This window comes from Candoia aspera, chromosome 5 (genome assembly GCF_035149785.1).
Source record: "Candoia aspera isolate rCanAsp1 chromosome 5, rCanAsp1.hap2, whole genome shotgun sequence".
Lineage (NCBI taxonomy): Eukaryota > Metazoa > Chordata > Lepidosauria > Squamata > Boidae > Candoia > Candoia aspera.
The window spans coordinates 26061268-26078233 of NC_086157.1; the positions used below are offsets into that span (position 1 = coordinate 26061268).

The 16966-nt window shown below is 37.4% G+C and overlaps 1 protein-coding gene across 2 annotated transcripts in view; it reads left to right on the forward strand.

Annotated features, from left to right (window-relative positions):
• LOC134498644 (protein O-mannosyl-transferase TMTC4-like) overlaps nucleotides 1-16966 on the forward strand; it is a 79965-nt gene that overhangs the window by 24587 nt on the left and 38412 nt on the right. For both annotated transcript variants that reach the window (XM_063304802.1, XM_063304804.1), the window contains exons 6-11: nucleotides 2995-3092; nucleotides 4948-5040; nucleotides 12060-12221; nucleotides 12923-13125; nucleotides 15376-15547; nucleotides 15634-15765. In XM_063304802.1, coding sequence (XP_063160872.1) covers nucleotides 2995-3092; nucleotides 4948-5040; nucleotides 12060-12221; nucleotides 12923-13125; nucleotides 15376-15547; nucleotides 15634-15765 — 860 coding nt within the window. The remainder of the gene's footprint in view (nucleotides 1-2994; nucleotides 3093-4947; nucleotides 5041-12059; nucleotides 12222-12922; nucleotides 13126-15375; nucleotides 15548-15633; nucleotides 15766-16966) is intronic.

A 16966-nucleotide genomic window follows, 5' to 3' on the forward strand; every position in this document is an offset into this window, starting at 1 on the left:
AGTATACAGTATAAATTTTAAATGATGATGATGACAATGATGAATGAGTTTCTGTGTTATGGACAGAGAGATAAGAAACACATGCTCATCTCTTGCCTAGAAAGTAAACTTTGGGTTCAGACTGGGTGCCAGAAGAGACAGGAATCCCTGTCTTTGCTACCTCTTTTTATTATTTGGAGGAAGGTGGGCTAACCAGTCTTCCCTCTCCAGTTTTTCACATGGCAAGTACTTGGTTAGACTTCAGCTGTAGTTAGTGTTAATGCTTAAGCAGGATGAAACCAGCATATGCCCCTCAGGATCTCACTCTCTTCCTCTCCAGTGGACTTAGATTCATGGTGATGAGGAGGTATCGAATGGGAGTGGGTTAGATGCCGCTGCTACCTCAGATTCATCTTTGGCAGTCTCCCCCCTCCACCCCATTTCCCCTTGCTGCACTCTCCTCTCCTCTTTCAGCTCACTACTGTCTGTGTTTCCCTTTTCTGCTGCCCCAGAGTTTCGTATCCCTTCACTGCCTTCCTGCGATGTCTTCCTCAGCCTCTGGCCGTTCCCTCCCTCCCTCCCGTGCCAGCGCAAGGGCTCAAACAAAAGACAAAGCCAGCAGCATTTTCGCATTTATGCTAGCAGGGGAAGCTCGACTGTGATACCTCCCTCTGGCAATCAAAACGAATGCTGCCCTTTTTTTCTTCTTTTCAAACAGAGGGAAGAAGCAACTTGCTTCAGTTTTTGGGTTCCAAAGAAAAAAGGATGCCGCATTTTTTTCATGAGGAGAAGGAGCTATGCTACCAAAACAAACTTCCAGTCTATAGTGCCCGCTAATGATGAAGGAAATAGCTGCAGTTTTTTTCATTCTTTCCAATTGCTGTTATCACATTGCCCAAATGGTAACATCTTAAAATAAAAATAACATAATATTATAAAATAACATTAAAATGAAATGAAAAGTCAAGGTGATAAATGAATCACCCCACTTTTTTAACATGATCCTTGACACACTGTCCAAGACCAGGGTGGTCCTCATCTGCCCCTTTCTTAGACAGCAGAGAAAAACCTTCTTAGCATTTTCACTGTTGCATGTCTGTGTGTAATACTGATCTTGCTAGCATTCAGGCTGTTATGTCTGGGTGAACCATGGTGTGTCTCGTATTAAATCCTGAACAAATCCTGGGCTTAGAAATGAAAAGTAGTCACAGTTTCTATGTCTAACTCTTTTAAAAACCAAGTATTGCAGTCTATTTAGGCTGCAAGGTATGGACATTCAACGTAGTGAGAGGTTTCAGGTATGGGTGTTCAGCCAAGCCTGCAACCTAAATAGACTTCTGTCTCATGATGCAACCTAAATAGACTTCTGTCTCACTGAAGCATAAAATGAATGTATAAACTTCATGATCTCACAGTATGAATATAATCAAGTTCTATAAGCTAGATTCTCTTCTATAAAATGACAGAAGCACTTGTGGGCATTGTATCTTTTGGAACAGGAATCAAATGCTTGCTGCAAATCTTTGGCATACATTAAGCCTGTGACCATCTGGTGAGGGTGGCAGAGTGCCTTCCCACAATATGGTGTACCAGTTTAAACTAGGTTCAGGTGCCAACCACAAATGAGTTCCATTCTCTGACAGGAGATCATGGTGGGAGAAACAGCGTAGTTGTCGAGTGTGTGCTTCATTAAACTGATTAACACACTTGGCATGTGTGTATCTTTGGAGTAATAATTGGCACTTTTTTGTTGCTTTTTCAAAGATTGAGATGCAAAGACTAAGATGCAAAAGCTACATTGACTGTTTTATAGTGCTGCAGTGTATATCTTGGTTGTTATAGTATACCATGGCAATGAAAATATGTTCGCTGATTGATTGATTGATTGATTGATTGATTGGAGATTTTTGCTTTTTAAATCAATCTTAGCCATAAGGGCATCCAGCTTCTTCAAACTGTGTGGTAGCATGGAGCAGACATGCTGGTCCTAGAAGCATCGATCTGAAAAAGAAATGCTTATATTTCTCATGCTTTACTCTCTAAAAGTGCATCTATTTTGGATGAGCTAAAAGGGTTAGGGCAATGAAATCATCTAGACATTACGTCCACATAGGTACAGAGTTCAACATATTTGAAGCATCCTCTACCCTCATGATTCAGGAGCAATGTGTTGTCACTGTCTTTCTCACTGAGTAAGAAAGAAGGACTACAGAAAATGTGGGTAAGTGAGGACAATTTTGCTTAGGAAGACAGTTCAGAAGTTTTAAATCCATTCTGCAGAGGTATCCAAGTCAGGGCCAGTGGCTGTTTTTAAAAGAAATAGGAAAAACCAACATGTTGCTAGTTTGGTGCAAAATACTAAAAAGATGCTAAGAGAACCATGTGTTTTGTACTTGGGCATTTGTAATGGTGCATATAGTATAAAAAACTAAGAAAGCATTTTTATCTGTGATCCTGAGAAGAATGGCCTTTGAAGAAATGGAGTTCATAAGAAAAGAAGCTATTGTGGTTCTGGTGAGTTCAGGGAAGGTCACTGTATCAAAAGCCTTTAGTGAGAAGGAAAACTCTTTTAGTTGCAATATTTTCTTTAATCTCTGAATGATGTATTTATTTATTTATTATTCAAATTTTGTTACCACCCATCTCCCCCAAAGGAGGGACTCTGGGCAGTTTGATAGATAATGAAAGCTCTATGCAAAGTACTGTCTTTTCTAAAAAAGCTGACACTGCAGTCTAATCTGTTAGAAGCTTATGTGCAGAGTAGAATTTGTTTTTATTATTAATAAGCAGTAATTTTTTGACAGCATGGCTATGCTTACAAAGTCCTTATTGCATGTTCTACCCAAGAAAACAGGCAACATTTTCTATCTCTAAGCATTATGAAAGTAACTGAAGAAGCAAACATTTGAATGTTGAGTTTTATTTTATCACCACAAATACCCATGTTAATTCTGCAAATATCTGTATAGATTGTCATTTTTTTTTCCTCTTTTGTCTTCTCTTTTAAATTGGTAGATAAAGAAGGTTCCCAGTTTTCTACCACTTGGGTTTTGCTGAGTGTTTTCCTTGGCACTATGGCTATGCTGTGCAAAGAACAAGGAGTTACAATACTGGTAATTTTAACATTCCGTGGCAACTTAATTCACTGATAACTACAATGTCGTATCACAAAACATGCATTTCCTGTGTGATTCTATATTACACAGCATTTTTTACAACCTCAGCAACTTTCCTTCTTTTTGTTTATTGATTTGTGCTGTGAACATTTTCCATTGCCCCCCCCCCCTCCGTTGGTTATTACTCTTACTATAATTGAAGAATGTGGTTTGGTCCATACACTACACTAAACCATAATTTGTTTTAATTGTGGTTTGGCTACACTGACAGAGATATGGGTTTTCTGGAAAATTGTGGAAATTTTCCTGTGCAAATGAATATGACTCCAGTTAGTTTATTCATCTCACTATCCATAGCTTGCAGAAGTATTTGGGCTACATGATTTGATGTGAAAAAAATAATTTTAGCCTATTTTATGAGATCTGAACAGTAGATTTCAATAACATGTAAACACTTTGATATGTGGAAAAAAATTATTTTTATTGGGATGTTGAGCAATAGATCATAAAAGATCATATAGCCTTGAACTACCAAACTTGCATTGGTGGGAAATTCTGACTCATACCTCTGATACCAACATAGTATGTTGTTCTATAAATGATGGTTTATAAGCCACAGATGACTGGATTCCTCTATTGCTTTTAACCCAAAGAAAGCACATCATGGTTTAATCTCAGTGTATACAGTATAACCACCCTATATATCTATAGTAGCCTTCCAATATCTAATATTTTCCAGTTGCATTGGGATCAACTTCCAGAATTCAAAACCAGCAATTACTAGTTAATTCAAGGCATTCACATTTTTACTCCAGTTCAGACTGTCTGTTCAAAGATGTATTGATTTATTATACATTTTAATTGATTTAAAATAGCAACTCTGCACAGCTAAGACAGAGTTTTAAAAACCTGCAATACAAAATAGCAATACAGTAAACACATAATGGCAACCCAGGACAACACCAATCAACAGTAAATGAGCATCACTGGCAACCTAAATTAGCAACCTCATGGGCTCAGCTAACCTCCCGGCCCCCATTACCAAATAATGATTTAGGAATGATGAAGCTTCCTCCAAAGTAAAACAGGAAAAGAAGTATTCTGTTTGGAATGTGTTAAATGCCTCAAGATAAATCTGTAAGATTTTTTTTTCTGTAAAATGGGAATATTCCCATACATGCAGTAGAGCTCAGTGTTTTCATGGTCATCATTGAGTTTAACTTGATCATCAGATATGGTGCAAGTCCTTAATATTGACTAAAGGGACTGTTTCTGAATAACGCTAATTCTATTTGTTACACAAGTTGTGGGTTTTTATTTACAACTTGCCCTTTTTTTTCAATGTCTCCCATAGCAATAACTAAGACTGCAATACTCTCCTATGTCATCTGGAAGTAAGTCCCACTAAAATCAATGGGACATTCCTGTTTAGAGATGGATAGGATTGCACTTCACAACTTTTTTACTTATAAGGCTGCATCCTTACCAAATTCTAAACACCACTCAATAGAGTTGATTTTACTTCTGGATAAGCTTGCACACACACACACACACGAACACATGCATTTATGTTATTCCAGAGAACTTTTACATAAAAAGTGGCTCAGAAAAGGTGCTTAATAAACTTACTGTGAAATGTTCATAAATATTTATTTATTTATTATTCCAATTTCTATCACTGTCCATCTCCCCCTGAAAAGGGGGACTCTTCATGAAATACTGCACATTTCAAAGGTTCCATTCTTTTTTCCAGAATATTTTTTTAACCCCCAGCTTTACATTTTCATCCACATTGCTAAATTATACATATCTTCCTTCTCTCTCTTTCTTACTTTACCCTCTGTATTTTTAGGGTTTAAATGCTCTGTTTGATGCTGTTGTGATCAATAGGCTCAATATTTTGGAAGTTCTTCTGAAGATACTTCATAAGGACAAGTCAGTAGAGGTAAGTCCAGTCACTGTTAGATATTGTATGAGATGTATCTTCTCATGCAATCACTGTTTAAATGTTAGCATCAAGAACAGAATATGACATACTTATATTACACACTTACAGCAGTGTGACATACTGTTCTTTGATTCAACAAGTGAAAATTCTGGAAAACAAATACTATTTAGAACATTTCCTTCAAAAAAAGAGTATTTCTCCAAACTCTCTGATAAATGGGCCACCCTTACATTACATGCTATTCGTGACTGTGAATGCCACTAAAGCTACTTGACGAAATTGATTAAGTGGATACCCAGAATACCATACCAGAATATCAGAATACCGTAATTACATCCTTCCAAATTTCTACCTCAATAGACAGCTTAACTTTCTGGATTCATTTTCTTCCTGCCAGTTCCATACCTAACCTTCCCACTGCCTGTCCCATACAAAGCAGACCTGATCTGAAGTTATCCAGAAATTGTTTTACTTTGATGCCTGTTTTCTTCATCTCTGTACCTGTCATCTACTGTTCCCTTACCATGCTAAAATCTCCTGTTTTTCATTCTACTGTATCCTGCTGCATTTAGCTTAGCTTGATGCCTATCTCTTTGCATACAAGAATATATATGTGAATTTAAGTGGTTTTTCTCCCAGTGCTCATTCACATCAGCATCCCTCCTGTATGATCTGCCTTCCACTTTGTTTAGATCGTTTAGACCTTCAGTCATGCTTCTTCTGGGCCACGTGCCTTCAGAGATCTCTTCCTACTCTGCTTTCTGGATTTCAACCAGCTCCATTCTCCCTCTCTTGCTCCCTCCCTCTCTCTCTCTCTCTCTCTTCCAAGCTAGGCTTCCTCAACCAAATGTCTCACAGATGTGCCTGTTAGGAATTCATGGTTTGTTAGGATTTGAATAGAGGAGCATTTAAGTATGTTCGTAAGTGCTTCATGACAGCACAATGATTAGAGTCTTATTGTTTCAGTGTAATTGTGATTACATCATGCTATAAGTGATAAAATAGTTCATCTGTTTCTTAAGACTCTGTGGATTACTTAGGATAGTTTTTGCAACCTGAAATACAGAATTATTTATTTCTGTGGAATTTACCTCCAAATAAAATGATAGTTGGAATCAGGATGTTAAATTTAGAAATAGAATACATACACCTAACACCCAAAATTGAATACTTTGGATCTTTCATTATAGCTAAGAATTTCCTGAAACTCAGAATATTAAACATTCCTGTCCAAGGAACGAAATTAGATATTGCATATAATGCAAGGAGTATGATTTTCCATAAAAATGCATATGGATTGGATATAAAGGTTCTGAGCTGAAATCTAAAACATCTGGAAAGAGACAGTACAGGAAGACAGCTTGTCTGCTTTTAGGAGAGATTTGCTCCACAAAACTGATTCTAATTATCCTTGTGGAGGGCATCAAATGGATTGTTGTATTCTCACCAATAGATCAAACAACAGTAGCACTGCATATTTTATTTTACCTCACACTTCAATCATGTTGCATGACCTACTGGGGGCCAAATTTGGTGAACAGTAAAAAATTAAAGATCACATATAGCTGAATGTTTTTGAAAAGTACTGAATTAAGTATCATGTCAAAGCTTTAATATGACATCTGTCCACAGCTTTTGAAACCTGACTGTTACTGTAATATTGGCATTCTCCCTTGCTTAATTTGTTGTTTTCTCAGTTATCAAATGCGGTGAACTGGCAGTATCGGACAACTGCCAGATGTCATATAGCATTGCATGTCATCTAGCAAATTCAAAATATTATAGAATGTCTGCTATTAATGTCAAATACTAAACACTATTGATATCCTCTGTCAAATAAAAAAAGTTAAATATCATTCCAGGCTACTGTTGAATTCTGTTATATGACATCTATAAATATTTTAAATACCTGTCAAAGTATGGAGGCATAATTTTTTTCAATTTTTTCACAGTTAAAGCAATAACAATACTTTATAGTGTTTATTTTCATATGCATTCACACAGACTTATCTGAAATAGGTGTATTGAAAGATGTAGATGGTAGTTTTAAATAAATATGTTTAAAAATAAACCTTAGCAACCTAACAAATAGTATTTCCACCAAATTTCCTTCTAGAAGTCTTCTCTATTGATTTTAGTAGAACTGGAGTCCTGTTTTGTTATAAAGCTTATGAAGTAGACGAACATCACAATTTATAGAATTATTTCGTAATGTTTCCTATTCTACAGCAGTGCTATAAAATAGAATGCTTGTTTTAATGACATTTTATACTACCCAACAATCAAGCAAGTGTATAAAATGTACAAATCAATAAAATCAAATAATATCAACATAAATTCAACCAGCAGTAATACCTAAACAGAGATTTTTATAATGAAGAATTGCATTTTTGTATCCTTTATGGCAAAGGAATGGCAATAATATCATGATAGATGCCTCCCAAACTTTGCTATCTCATACAGCTGTGGAATTTAATTTGGGCCATGATCCAAACCATGACATCCATCCGTCCCTGCTAGCTTTCTGGTGAAAGCCCTTAAACCACGGTTCTTCCAACAACCTTGAGGAACCTGCAATATGACTGTATTGTGTTTAGGTGGTAGTGGTGGTGGTGGATAGTTGCCATCAAGTTGTTTACGACTCATGGTGACCCTATGTATAACAGAATGAAATGCTGTTTGGTCTTGTGCCATATGCTTGACTTCCAATGTTCCTATCCATTGTTGCAGTAATTGTATCAATCCATCACATTGAAGGTCTTCCTCTTTTCTGCTGGCCCTTGACTTTACCAAACATGATGTCCTTTTCAAGCAATCGGTCTGTCCTGACGATGTGCCCAAAGTATGAGAGTCTAAGCCTAGTTATCTTTGCCTCTAGGGAACATTCTGGTTGTATTTCTTCTAAAACTGATTTGTTTGCTCTTCTGGCAGTCCATGGTATTTTCAATAATCTTCACCAACACCACAATTAGAATGCATCAATTCTTCTATCTTCCTTTTTTAGTGTCCAACTTTCACAGGCATATGTGGCAATTGAGAAGACCATGGCATGAGTCAGACACACCTTTGTTTTTAAACTGATGTCTTTACTTCTGAAAACACTAGATAGATCTTTGATGGCAGATTTTCCCAGCACAATCAGTTGTTTGATTTCTTGATTACTCCTTCCCTTGGCATTGATCGTTGATCCAAGTAGAATGAAATCATTGATGACTTCAATTTCTTCTCCATTTATTGTGACATTGTTTATTGGTCCATCTGTGAGTATCTTCGTCTTCTTCACATTCAGGTGTAGTCCATATTGCTGACTACCATCTTTGATCTTCATCAGTAAGTACTTCAAGTCTTCTTCATTTTCAGCAAGCAAAGTTGTATCATCTGCATATCACAGGTTGTTAATGAGTCTTCCACCCATTCTGATACTCCGTTCCTCTTCATACATTCCTGCTTCTTGAATTATTTGTTCAGTGTACATATTGAATAAATAGGGTGAAACTATACAACCTTGCCGCACACCTTTTCCAATTTTGAACCACTTGGTGTCACCATTTTCTGTTCTAACAACTGCCTCTTGATCCGTGTACAGGTTCTGCATGAGTACAATTAAGTGCTCTGGAATTCCCATTCTTCATAATATTAGCCATAACTTGTTATGGTCCACACAGTCAAACGCCTTTACATAATCAATGAAACAGAGGTAAACATCTTTCTGGTATTCTTTACATTCAACCAAGATCCATCTGACATCAGCAATGGTATCTGTCATACCGCATCCTCTTCTAAATCCAGCCTGGACTTCTGGTAGTTCTCTGTCGATGTAAGGCTGCAAACGTTGTTGAATAATTTTCAGCAAAATTTTTCTAGCATGTGAAATCAACAAAAATGTTTGATAATTTCCACATTCTGTTTGATCTCCTTTCTTTGGAATGGGCACGAATAAGGATCTCCTCCAGTCAGTTGGCCAGGTCGTTGTCTTCCAAACTTCTTGATATAGAAGAGTAAGTGCTTCCACTGCTGCATCTGATTGTTGAAATATCTCAGTCGGTAATCCATCAGTTCCTGGAGCCTTGTTTTTCACCAATGCCTTCAGTGCAGCTTGAACTTCTTCCTTCAGTACCGATGGTTCTTGATATATTCTACCTCCTGAAATAGCTGAACATCCACTAATTCTTTTTTATACAGTGATTCTGTATATTCTTTCCATCTTCTCTTAAAGCTACCCGTGTCATTTAATGTTTTGCTCATAGAATCTTTAAGGATAGCAACTCGGGGCTTGAATTTTCTCCTCAGTTCTTTCAGTTTGAGAAATGCTGATCGTGTTCTTCCTCTTTGATTTTCTAGCTCTAGGTCTTTGCATATTTCATCATAATATTTTTCCTTATCTTTTCGAGCTGCCCTTCGAAATTTCTATTTAGCTCTCTTACTTCATTCTTTCTTCCATTAGCTTTAACTACTTGGCATTTAAACTGTTTTATTGTGAACCGCCCAGAGTCCCCCGTATGAGGGAGATGGGCAGTGATAAAAATATGATTGATAGATAGATAGATAGATAGATAGATAGATAGATAGATAGATAGATAGATAGATAGATAAAAGCAAGTTCCAGAGTCTCATCTGACACCCATTTGGATCTTTTCCTTCTTTCCTGCCTTTTTAATGATCTTTCACTTTCTTCACATATTATGTTCTTAATGTCTTCCCACAACTCTTCTGGTCTTCCATCCTCCGTGTTTAGTGCATCAAATCTGTTTTTCAGGTGATCTCTAAATTCAGGTGGGATTGTTTTCTAGATCATACTTTGGCACTCTTGGACTTACTTTAATTTTCTTCAGCTTCAGAAAAGTTCAATTTTCTTGAACTTGCACATGAGCAATTGATGATCTGTCCTGCAGTCAGCTCCTGGCCTTGTTTTAACTGATAGTATTGACCTCCTCCATCTTCTCCTTCCACAAACATAATCAATTTGATTTCTGTGTAATCCATCTGGTGAGGTCCATGTTATACAGTCATTGACTGTGTTGTTGGAAAAAAGTATTGCAAATAAATCATTGGTCTTGCAGAATTCTGTCATGAGATCTCCAGCATTATTTATGTCACCAAGGCCATATTTTCCAACTACTGATCCTTCTTCTTTGTTTCCAACTTTTGCGTTCCAGTCGCCAGTAATTAACAGCATCTTGATTGTGTGTTCGATCAATTTCAGATTGCAGCATTTTGTTAAAGTTTTCAATTTCTTCATCTTCAACATTCGTGGTTGGTGCATAAATTTGAAAAATAGTATTTTTCTGGTCTTCCTTGTAGGCGTATAGATATTAGTCAATCACTGGCAGCATTGTACTTTAGAATTGATCTTGAAATATTCTTCTTAATGATGAATGCCCTATGTTGTTATTCTCCCGTAATCTTGGTTTTTATTTGTTTTAATGGTTGTTATATTGTTTTTTAAGGAGACCCAGTTTGGTGTAGTAGTTAGGGCATCAGGTAGAAACCAAGAGACCATGAATTCTAGTCCCACCTTTGACATGAAGCCAGCTGGGTGACCTTGGGCCAGTCATTCTCTCTCAGCCCTAGGAAGGAGGCAATGGCAAACCACTTCTTGCCAAGAAAACTGCAGGGACCTGTCAAAGCAGGCGCCAGGAGTCAAGACTGACTTGAAGGCAACCCCCCCCCAAACAACTGTTTTTAACTGTTCTTGGTTGTACCCCACCCAGAGTCACATTAATGAAATGGGTGGCTATGAATTAATGAATGAATGATATCACTGATTCTTACACACCGAGATCTTCTTGCAGTTCTTCAAGAATGGGAAGAAAAAATGCTTGGTCAAAATTTTCAGATTTGGAGAGAATTTGATTTTCATTTATTGCAAATGTTCACTAAAGGCCACTCTTTTTTTAGGAGGGCATATTTAAAAGGGGGAGCATTTTTCAAAATAGTTAAAATATACTGGATTCTTTTAAATGAGATTTTAAAACTTCTTAAAATGTTTCATAAACAAATGAACAAACCAAACCAAATTCTGTTCTGTTGTACTTGCTAATAGTAAATAAGAGATAAGACTGGGTAAGTGACCTCTCTTACATCATGTCAGTGACAATGATGCTATTATCCGTTCAGTCGTGTCTGATTCTCGGCGATTCTATGAGCCAGTTCTCTCCACTCATCATGGTAATATTACCATCCTTAACAATTAATGGGACTGGAGGTTGTTGAGTTCCTAATGATTTCACAAGTTTTCTTTATATTCTACTAAGATCATTGTTCCATTTTTAAAAAAAATTGTTAGCTGAAAAGCTAATTGATATGTATTTTTGAAAATGTGATCTAAATCTCTCCAAGTACTGAAGAATATATATTTAGCTTACATCAAACAAAAGTGCGTTTTTACTGCAAATGCTGATTACCAGAAACTTTTTGACTACTGAATAAATGATGGTTTAAGTAATTAAGTTGAGGCTTACTGACTAGTGATTTAAATAATTATTATTGAAATTGGTTTGATTTAAATCACATCTACCCTGCTTTGTTTATTAAACTTATACCCCATTTTTTTTCCACCCTGGAGCACATAAATAAATTTGAACTCAAGTGTCTCCAGTATTAATCTTAATCTCTAACCATTACACTTGTGGCTACCATGACATTTCTGCCCTTCCGTGAAAATTTTGAACGCAAGCCCAGTTCACACTTGAGAAGATGGCCTGAAATTGATGGAGCTTTTTTGAGTAGCAAAGCTTCCATGGTCTGTGCAGTTAGTGGCTTAGTGTCCTTATGGTGTGATGCTCCCAGTTCCTGTTTTAAGCACACAAAGCTCATGGATTTATAACCTGGTGCACCCAGAAGAGCTTGGAGCCAAAATGCTATCATCTTTTTTTTCTGCAACTTTTCCCCTTCCTACCCAGTCTGTGGGTACTTATCTGCTATGTTTCGATTTGTTTTAAGGGCAGAAAAGCAGTTAACATGGATTTCTTTTTTTTATTTTTTCTTACTTTTTAATTTTTTCCTATTCTTCGTAGAGCCTTGTGGTGTTTAGAAAAGGACTTCTTTTCAGAATGACTCTTTTGTTATCTGGAGGAGCCACCATTCTGTATGCTCGCTGGCAGATCATGGGCACAGGGCCACCAGCATTTACAGAAGTGGATAACCCAGCTTCGTTTGCAGCCAGTCCGTTTGTACGGGTGAGCTGGAAAAATGGGGCTTTGCAAAGAGTTGTAGATATTAATGATTGTTCAGAAAATCAGCCAGGGGCATGGGGCACTGATACAGCAAGTGCTTTGCGTGGACTGAATTCCCAGTTCAGTCCCAGCAATGCCAATAATAGGCTTGGAAAAAGATATGTCTGCCAGGGGTCTTGGAAATGGTTGCTGATCAAACCAGACAGGATGAGGCTGGGTGGACCAGGATCTCATTTGGCATAAGGTGGTTGTATAAGTTCATATCAGGGGCATGGGGCGGGGGGTGGAATCAAAGAAGTTAAAGTAGAGGTGACAACCCCTGATTGAAGCTCTGCTCCTTTTAATAACATGTGCACAAGAGGCTTGGCTCCAATTGCATGATCGCAGTGGCCATCTTGACGTTTTGAGCCTCCCATGGAGGCCTCTGATTCACACATACCTTATTTCTTAAACTTCCAAGGAACAGTGTTCATCTTGGCCTGCAAGGTGGTTCTAATCACACTGAGATAACATTAATTTACTTACATTTGACCAGCCAGTTGAATCTCTCTGAAGTCTCTTTGAGTCAATTCTATTTAAATAGCTGGATGCTTCCCTGAAACTCATTTGCCTGAAAAAGTAGTTATAAAATGTTGATTCTCCTCCCTTTTTTTGATATTCCCATAGCCTCTTACATAAATGTTTTTTTTTTCTTTCCCTGACAGGCTGTAAATTATAATTACTACTATTCGTTGAATGCTTGGCTGCTGCTGTGTCCCTGGTGGCTGTGTTTTGATTGGTCAATGGGCTGCGTGCCCCTTATTAAATCAGTCAACGACTGGAGAATAATTGCCCTGGTGCTTCTTTGGCTCTGCCTGATTGTGCTGGCGTGCCAAGCTTTGGGCTCGAAAGACAGCCAGAAGAGAAGGTAAACGCGGGTCAGCATGTTAAGGTTCTCCTGAGTTGGTAAGACATTATTGCATGACGTCTAGCGCCATTCTTCTTCGTTAATGAATCAGTGGGATCAATATTCCTTAGCAAATGCAGTGCAAATAAATATTTATAGCTGGCTTGCAGTCCCTCCCCAATTTGGCCCCATCTGTTTTTTCCACTGGCCATGGGGAGGAAAACTTTGGGGGTGGGAGTGGATGCTTTATCTTCCTCCTGAGAGGACATTTTGAGCTCCTTAACTCTGTAGGAAGTAAAAAAATAATCTGTGCTCGGAATAACATATAATTGATCTGTGATGTTTTCAACACTGTTCCTTTGGCAAAACAAAAACCAAATAAGAGAGGCTTAAAAAGAAATTATTGATACTGGCTGTGTTATTTTTAAATACAATTCTGCCCCAGAATGATTACTCTTTTGTTGGTAAGCAGATCCAGGGAAAATAATGGGAAAAAATCCTGTCATTTTAAAGAAAAAGTTGCTTGAAAGAGTTGAGTTGTTAAATAATTTCTGAGATCGTACTGCAGGTACACATCTGTATTGATTAGATAATCAGTAATAACTAAGTCTTTACTCTCATCTGCAACCATTTTAATTGACAAAAGTGACGGGTTCAGATTAGACATTTTCTGTCAGCATTTGCTTTCAGAGCATCACAATGCTTTGAATTGTTCATAGCACTTCACATGCATTATTGTATATTCCCACAACAAACTTGTAAGAAAGGGTTATCCTGATAATGCAAGTGAAAGGAAGGTGGGGGAATTGCTGGGAAGAAATTGAAACCTTTCCTTCTATGAACTTTCTTGAGTTTATTTATTGTACACTGTAAGCTCCATTTGAAATCAGTCACCCTCTCCCGAAACCTCCACTGCTCCATCTCACATTGTTTAGGAGGAACCCTGCTTCTACAGAGGGGTTTTTCAGTGGACAGTTGAATGGACAGGGAGACCAGAGGATAAATAATTTAATTTACTTATGTTAAAATTCATTCATCCATCCACACATACACACACTGTGTAAATTTTTTACTCTAGACACTTCAGATTTTTTTTTTTTCACTGTATTATGCTTGGCAGATATTTACATTTTCTTTGGTGCTGATATTTTTTCCAAGCCATCAAAATGTTTTTTTCCAGGTATATGTTCCTGGATGATATCTAGGACTAGTCTTTAATATCCTTGAATCGTTAAAAGGAAATAGCTGCATTTTGGCAGTTGATCTCTTGTGCTGTCTCATCTGAAATCCTATACATTGGTATGGTGGAAAAAAACCCAAAACAGGCAGCTATGGTCCATGATTTTTTTTTTAATCGTATGGCATAGCAGTTCAATGTTCATGCTTCTTTTCTTGCTGGGAAATCCTTGTGAGGTCCAGCAGCCATATGTGTGGATTATTTAGTCATGACAAGTCACGTTGCCCAGGGTGCACCACGAGGAGGCCAGTCTACATTGCACCAAGTTGGGCTGAGAGAGAGAGCGACTGGCCCAAGGTCACCCAGTTGCCTTTCATACCTAAGGTGGGACTGGAACTCACAGACTCCTGGTTTCTAGCCCAGAATCTTAACCACTAGACCAAACTGGCTCATGGTCCATGATAAAAAAGAATAATGAAAAAAACCTTGTAATAACCCTGTGATGCTCATAGTTAAATAGCAGTCATAGTCATAGTATTGCCAATAGCAATGTGGGATGTAGAGCTCTTCTACAGAGGTAACAGCTTCTTCACAATAAAGAGGATAGATTCCATCTTCACCTTCAAGTTTGCATAATTAGAATTATTTGATTGGATCGCTTCTTTCTAAATAGTTTGTAATGCTTTAGCCCTGGAAGTTAAGGACCATGCAGAGAAGCCTATGTGACTTTCCCATAATAACTCTGTTCTTTCTGGGGAATGGAAACATAGACAAATGGTAATATGTGTACAGTGGTATAATGACACAGAGCTTGTGCTTAGGAACTGATGTCCTGAAGTTTGACATTAGTTGTGGTATGCTTCATCGCCTGCCCCCACTTCTCCCCCGTGGACACTTATGGCAGGAATGGAAAGGAGCCATACAGTCATGGATTTTTGATGTTACTGAACCCCACATGATACAAGAGGTTCCTGGCAGAGATAGGGCTGCATGCTTAGATAACTCATTCTAAATCTAAATTTTAATTGTTGTATCATAATAATGTAATAAGAGTTTTATTGCATGTTCTAAAAAAAAATTCTCCTGCATTTCAGAATCCTTACACTGGGATTGGGATTTCTCATCATTCCCTTTCTTCCTGCAAGTAACCTATTCTTTAGAGTTGGGTTTGTCATTGCAGAGAGAGTAACCTATCTCCCCAGTATTGGCTACTGCATATTGATTACATATGGATTTTCACTGTTGTGTAAACAAGCCAAGAACAAGGTATGGACAACGTGATCCTCATGGTTGGCAAGATGGAAAAGAGCTTTAAAAGTTGAGATTTTTAATATCTGTCTTATTTCTCCAAGAAATTGCTGGTTGCTGCTCTGCTGGGTCTCCTATTGATAAATGTGTGGCGTTGCATCATCCGCAGTAACCAGTGGAGATCTGAGGAGCAGCTTTTTAAAAGTGCTTTGTCTGTTTGTCCCCTGAATGCCAAAGTAAGCTTTTGCATTTTCTAAAAATAATAATTCTATTATTTTATGATGGTAAATAGTTATAATTCTGATACTTGCTTCTTGCACAATCACATTGGGTTACCTGAATTATTCTCTATTATATCAGCAGTTTTAGTCATTAAAACAGTGCCTAAACATTTAGTGAAGGCATTTATTCCTCTTGATTTCTTTTAGTTCAATTGTTTTCTTTATAAATTTTCATTATTTCATTTCATAATTGGAAAACAGGACCATAGGGAGAAAAGTCCTATAGGTTCTATAAAAGGCCCAAGGCCACATTAAAGCTGTATTTATAACTAAGATGTGAGTAATGTTTCAAGCCCTATTTAGTGAACTGGTTGCTGTGTTAATGATAGCTAATAAGAATGGTAACAAACTCATATTTCTTGAGTAGCAAAGCTAGAACATCTTCATTGCGTGTTTTAGAGAGAGGGTGTCACACTCAATTTTATTGATTGGATGCAGACACACTAATTAACACAGTGTTGATTTCTGAAATGCCGTGGGCATGTTGCCTGAATTATAGGTTTGCCTTCAGGCTTTAAGTATAGCAGTAATGACACAACTTCATTGATACGCCTATTTGTAAAAGAGAAGTTCCTACCTTGAAATTTTAAAAAAAATGAACAACAGGAGTAGGATTAAATGCTGGAAAGTGTTTTCCTTAAATTGTTTATTCAAGTAAATTGAAGGAGGATTTATTTTTGCTTCTCTAGCACTAGAATTAATTACTTGAGTATTGTTGCATTCTGACTTAGGTAAAAAATGATAAGGAATGCATGATCTTTTGTGATGCAATGTTGTCTGTTTGGGCACACAGCTACCACTTGCATAACACTTTTTTAAAAGTGATATAAATAAACCCAGTGAACAAGTGGCTTTGGGGCATATGTAATCCTTCTTGTAGGCCAACAGTTCTGCTCCTAGGAAGGGTCCATGGATAAATTATACCGCTTTGGTTCTAAGCTTAACAATTCCTAAGCTAATACCCTCAGGACTGAACTGGTGCTGAAGATTTTGTTTACTCTATCATTTAGTAGCATGAATGAGCATAAGATGGTTGCAGATAATTCAAGACTTGTGTTGTTTGTGCAGACATAATGTTTCTTTGGAAATTGGGTCAATCCCCAATTTTCTGCCTTATTAAAAGCAATTGGAAGTTGTTAATAAAGTTGTCAATAAC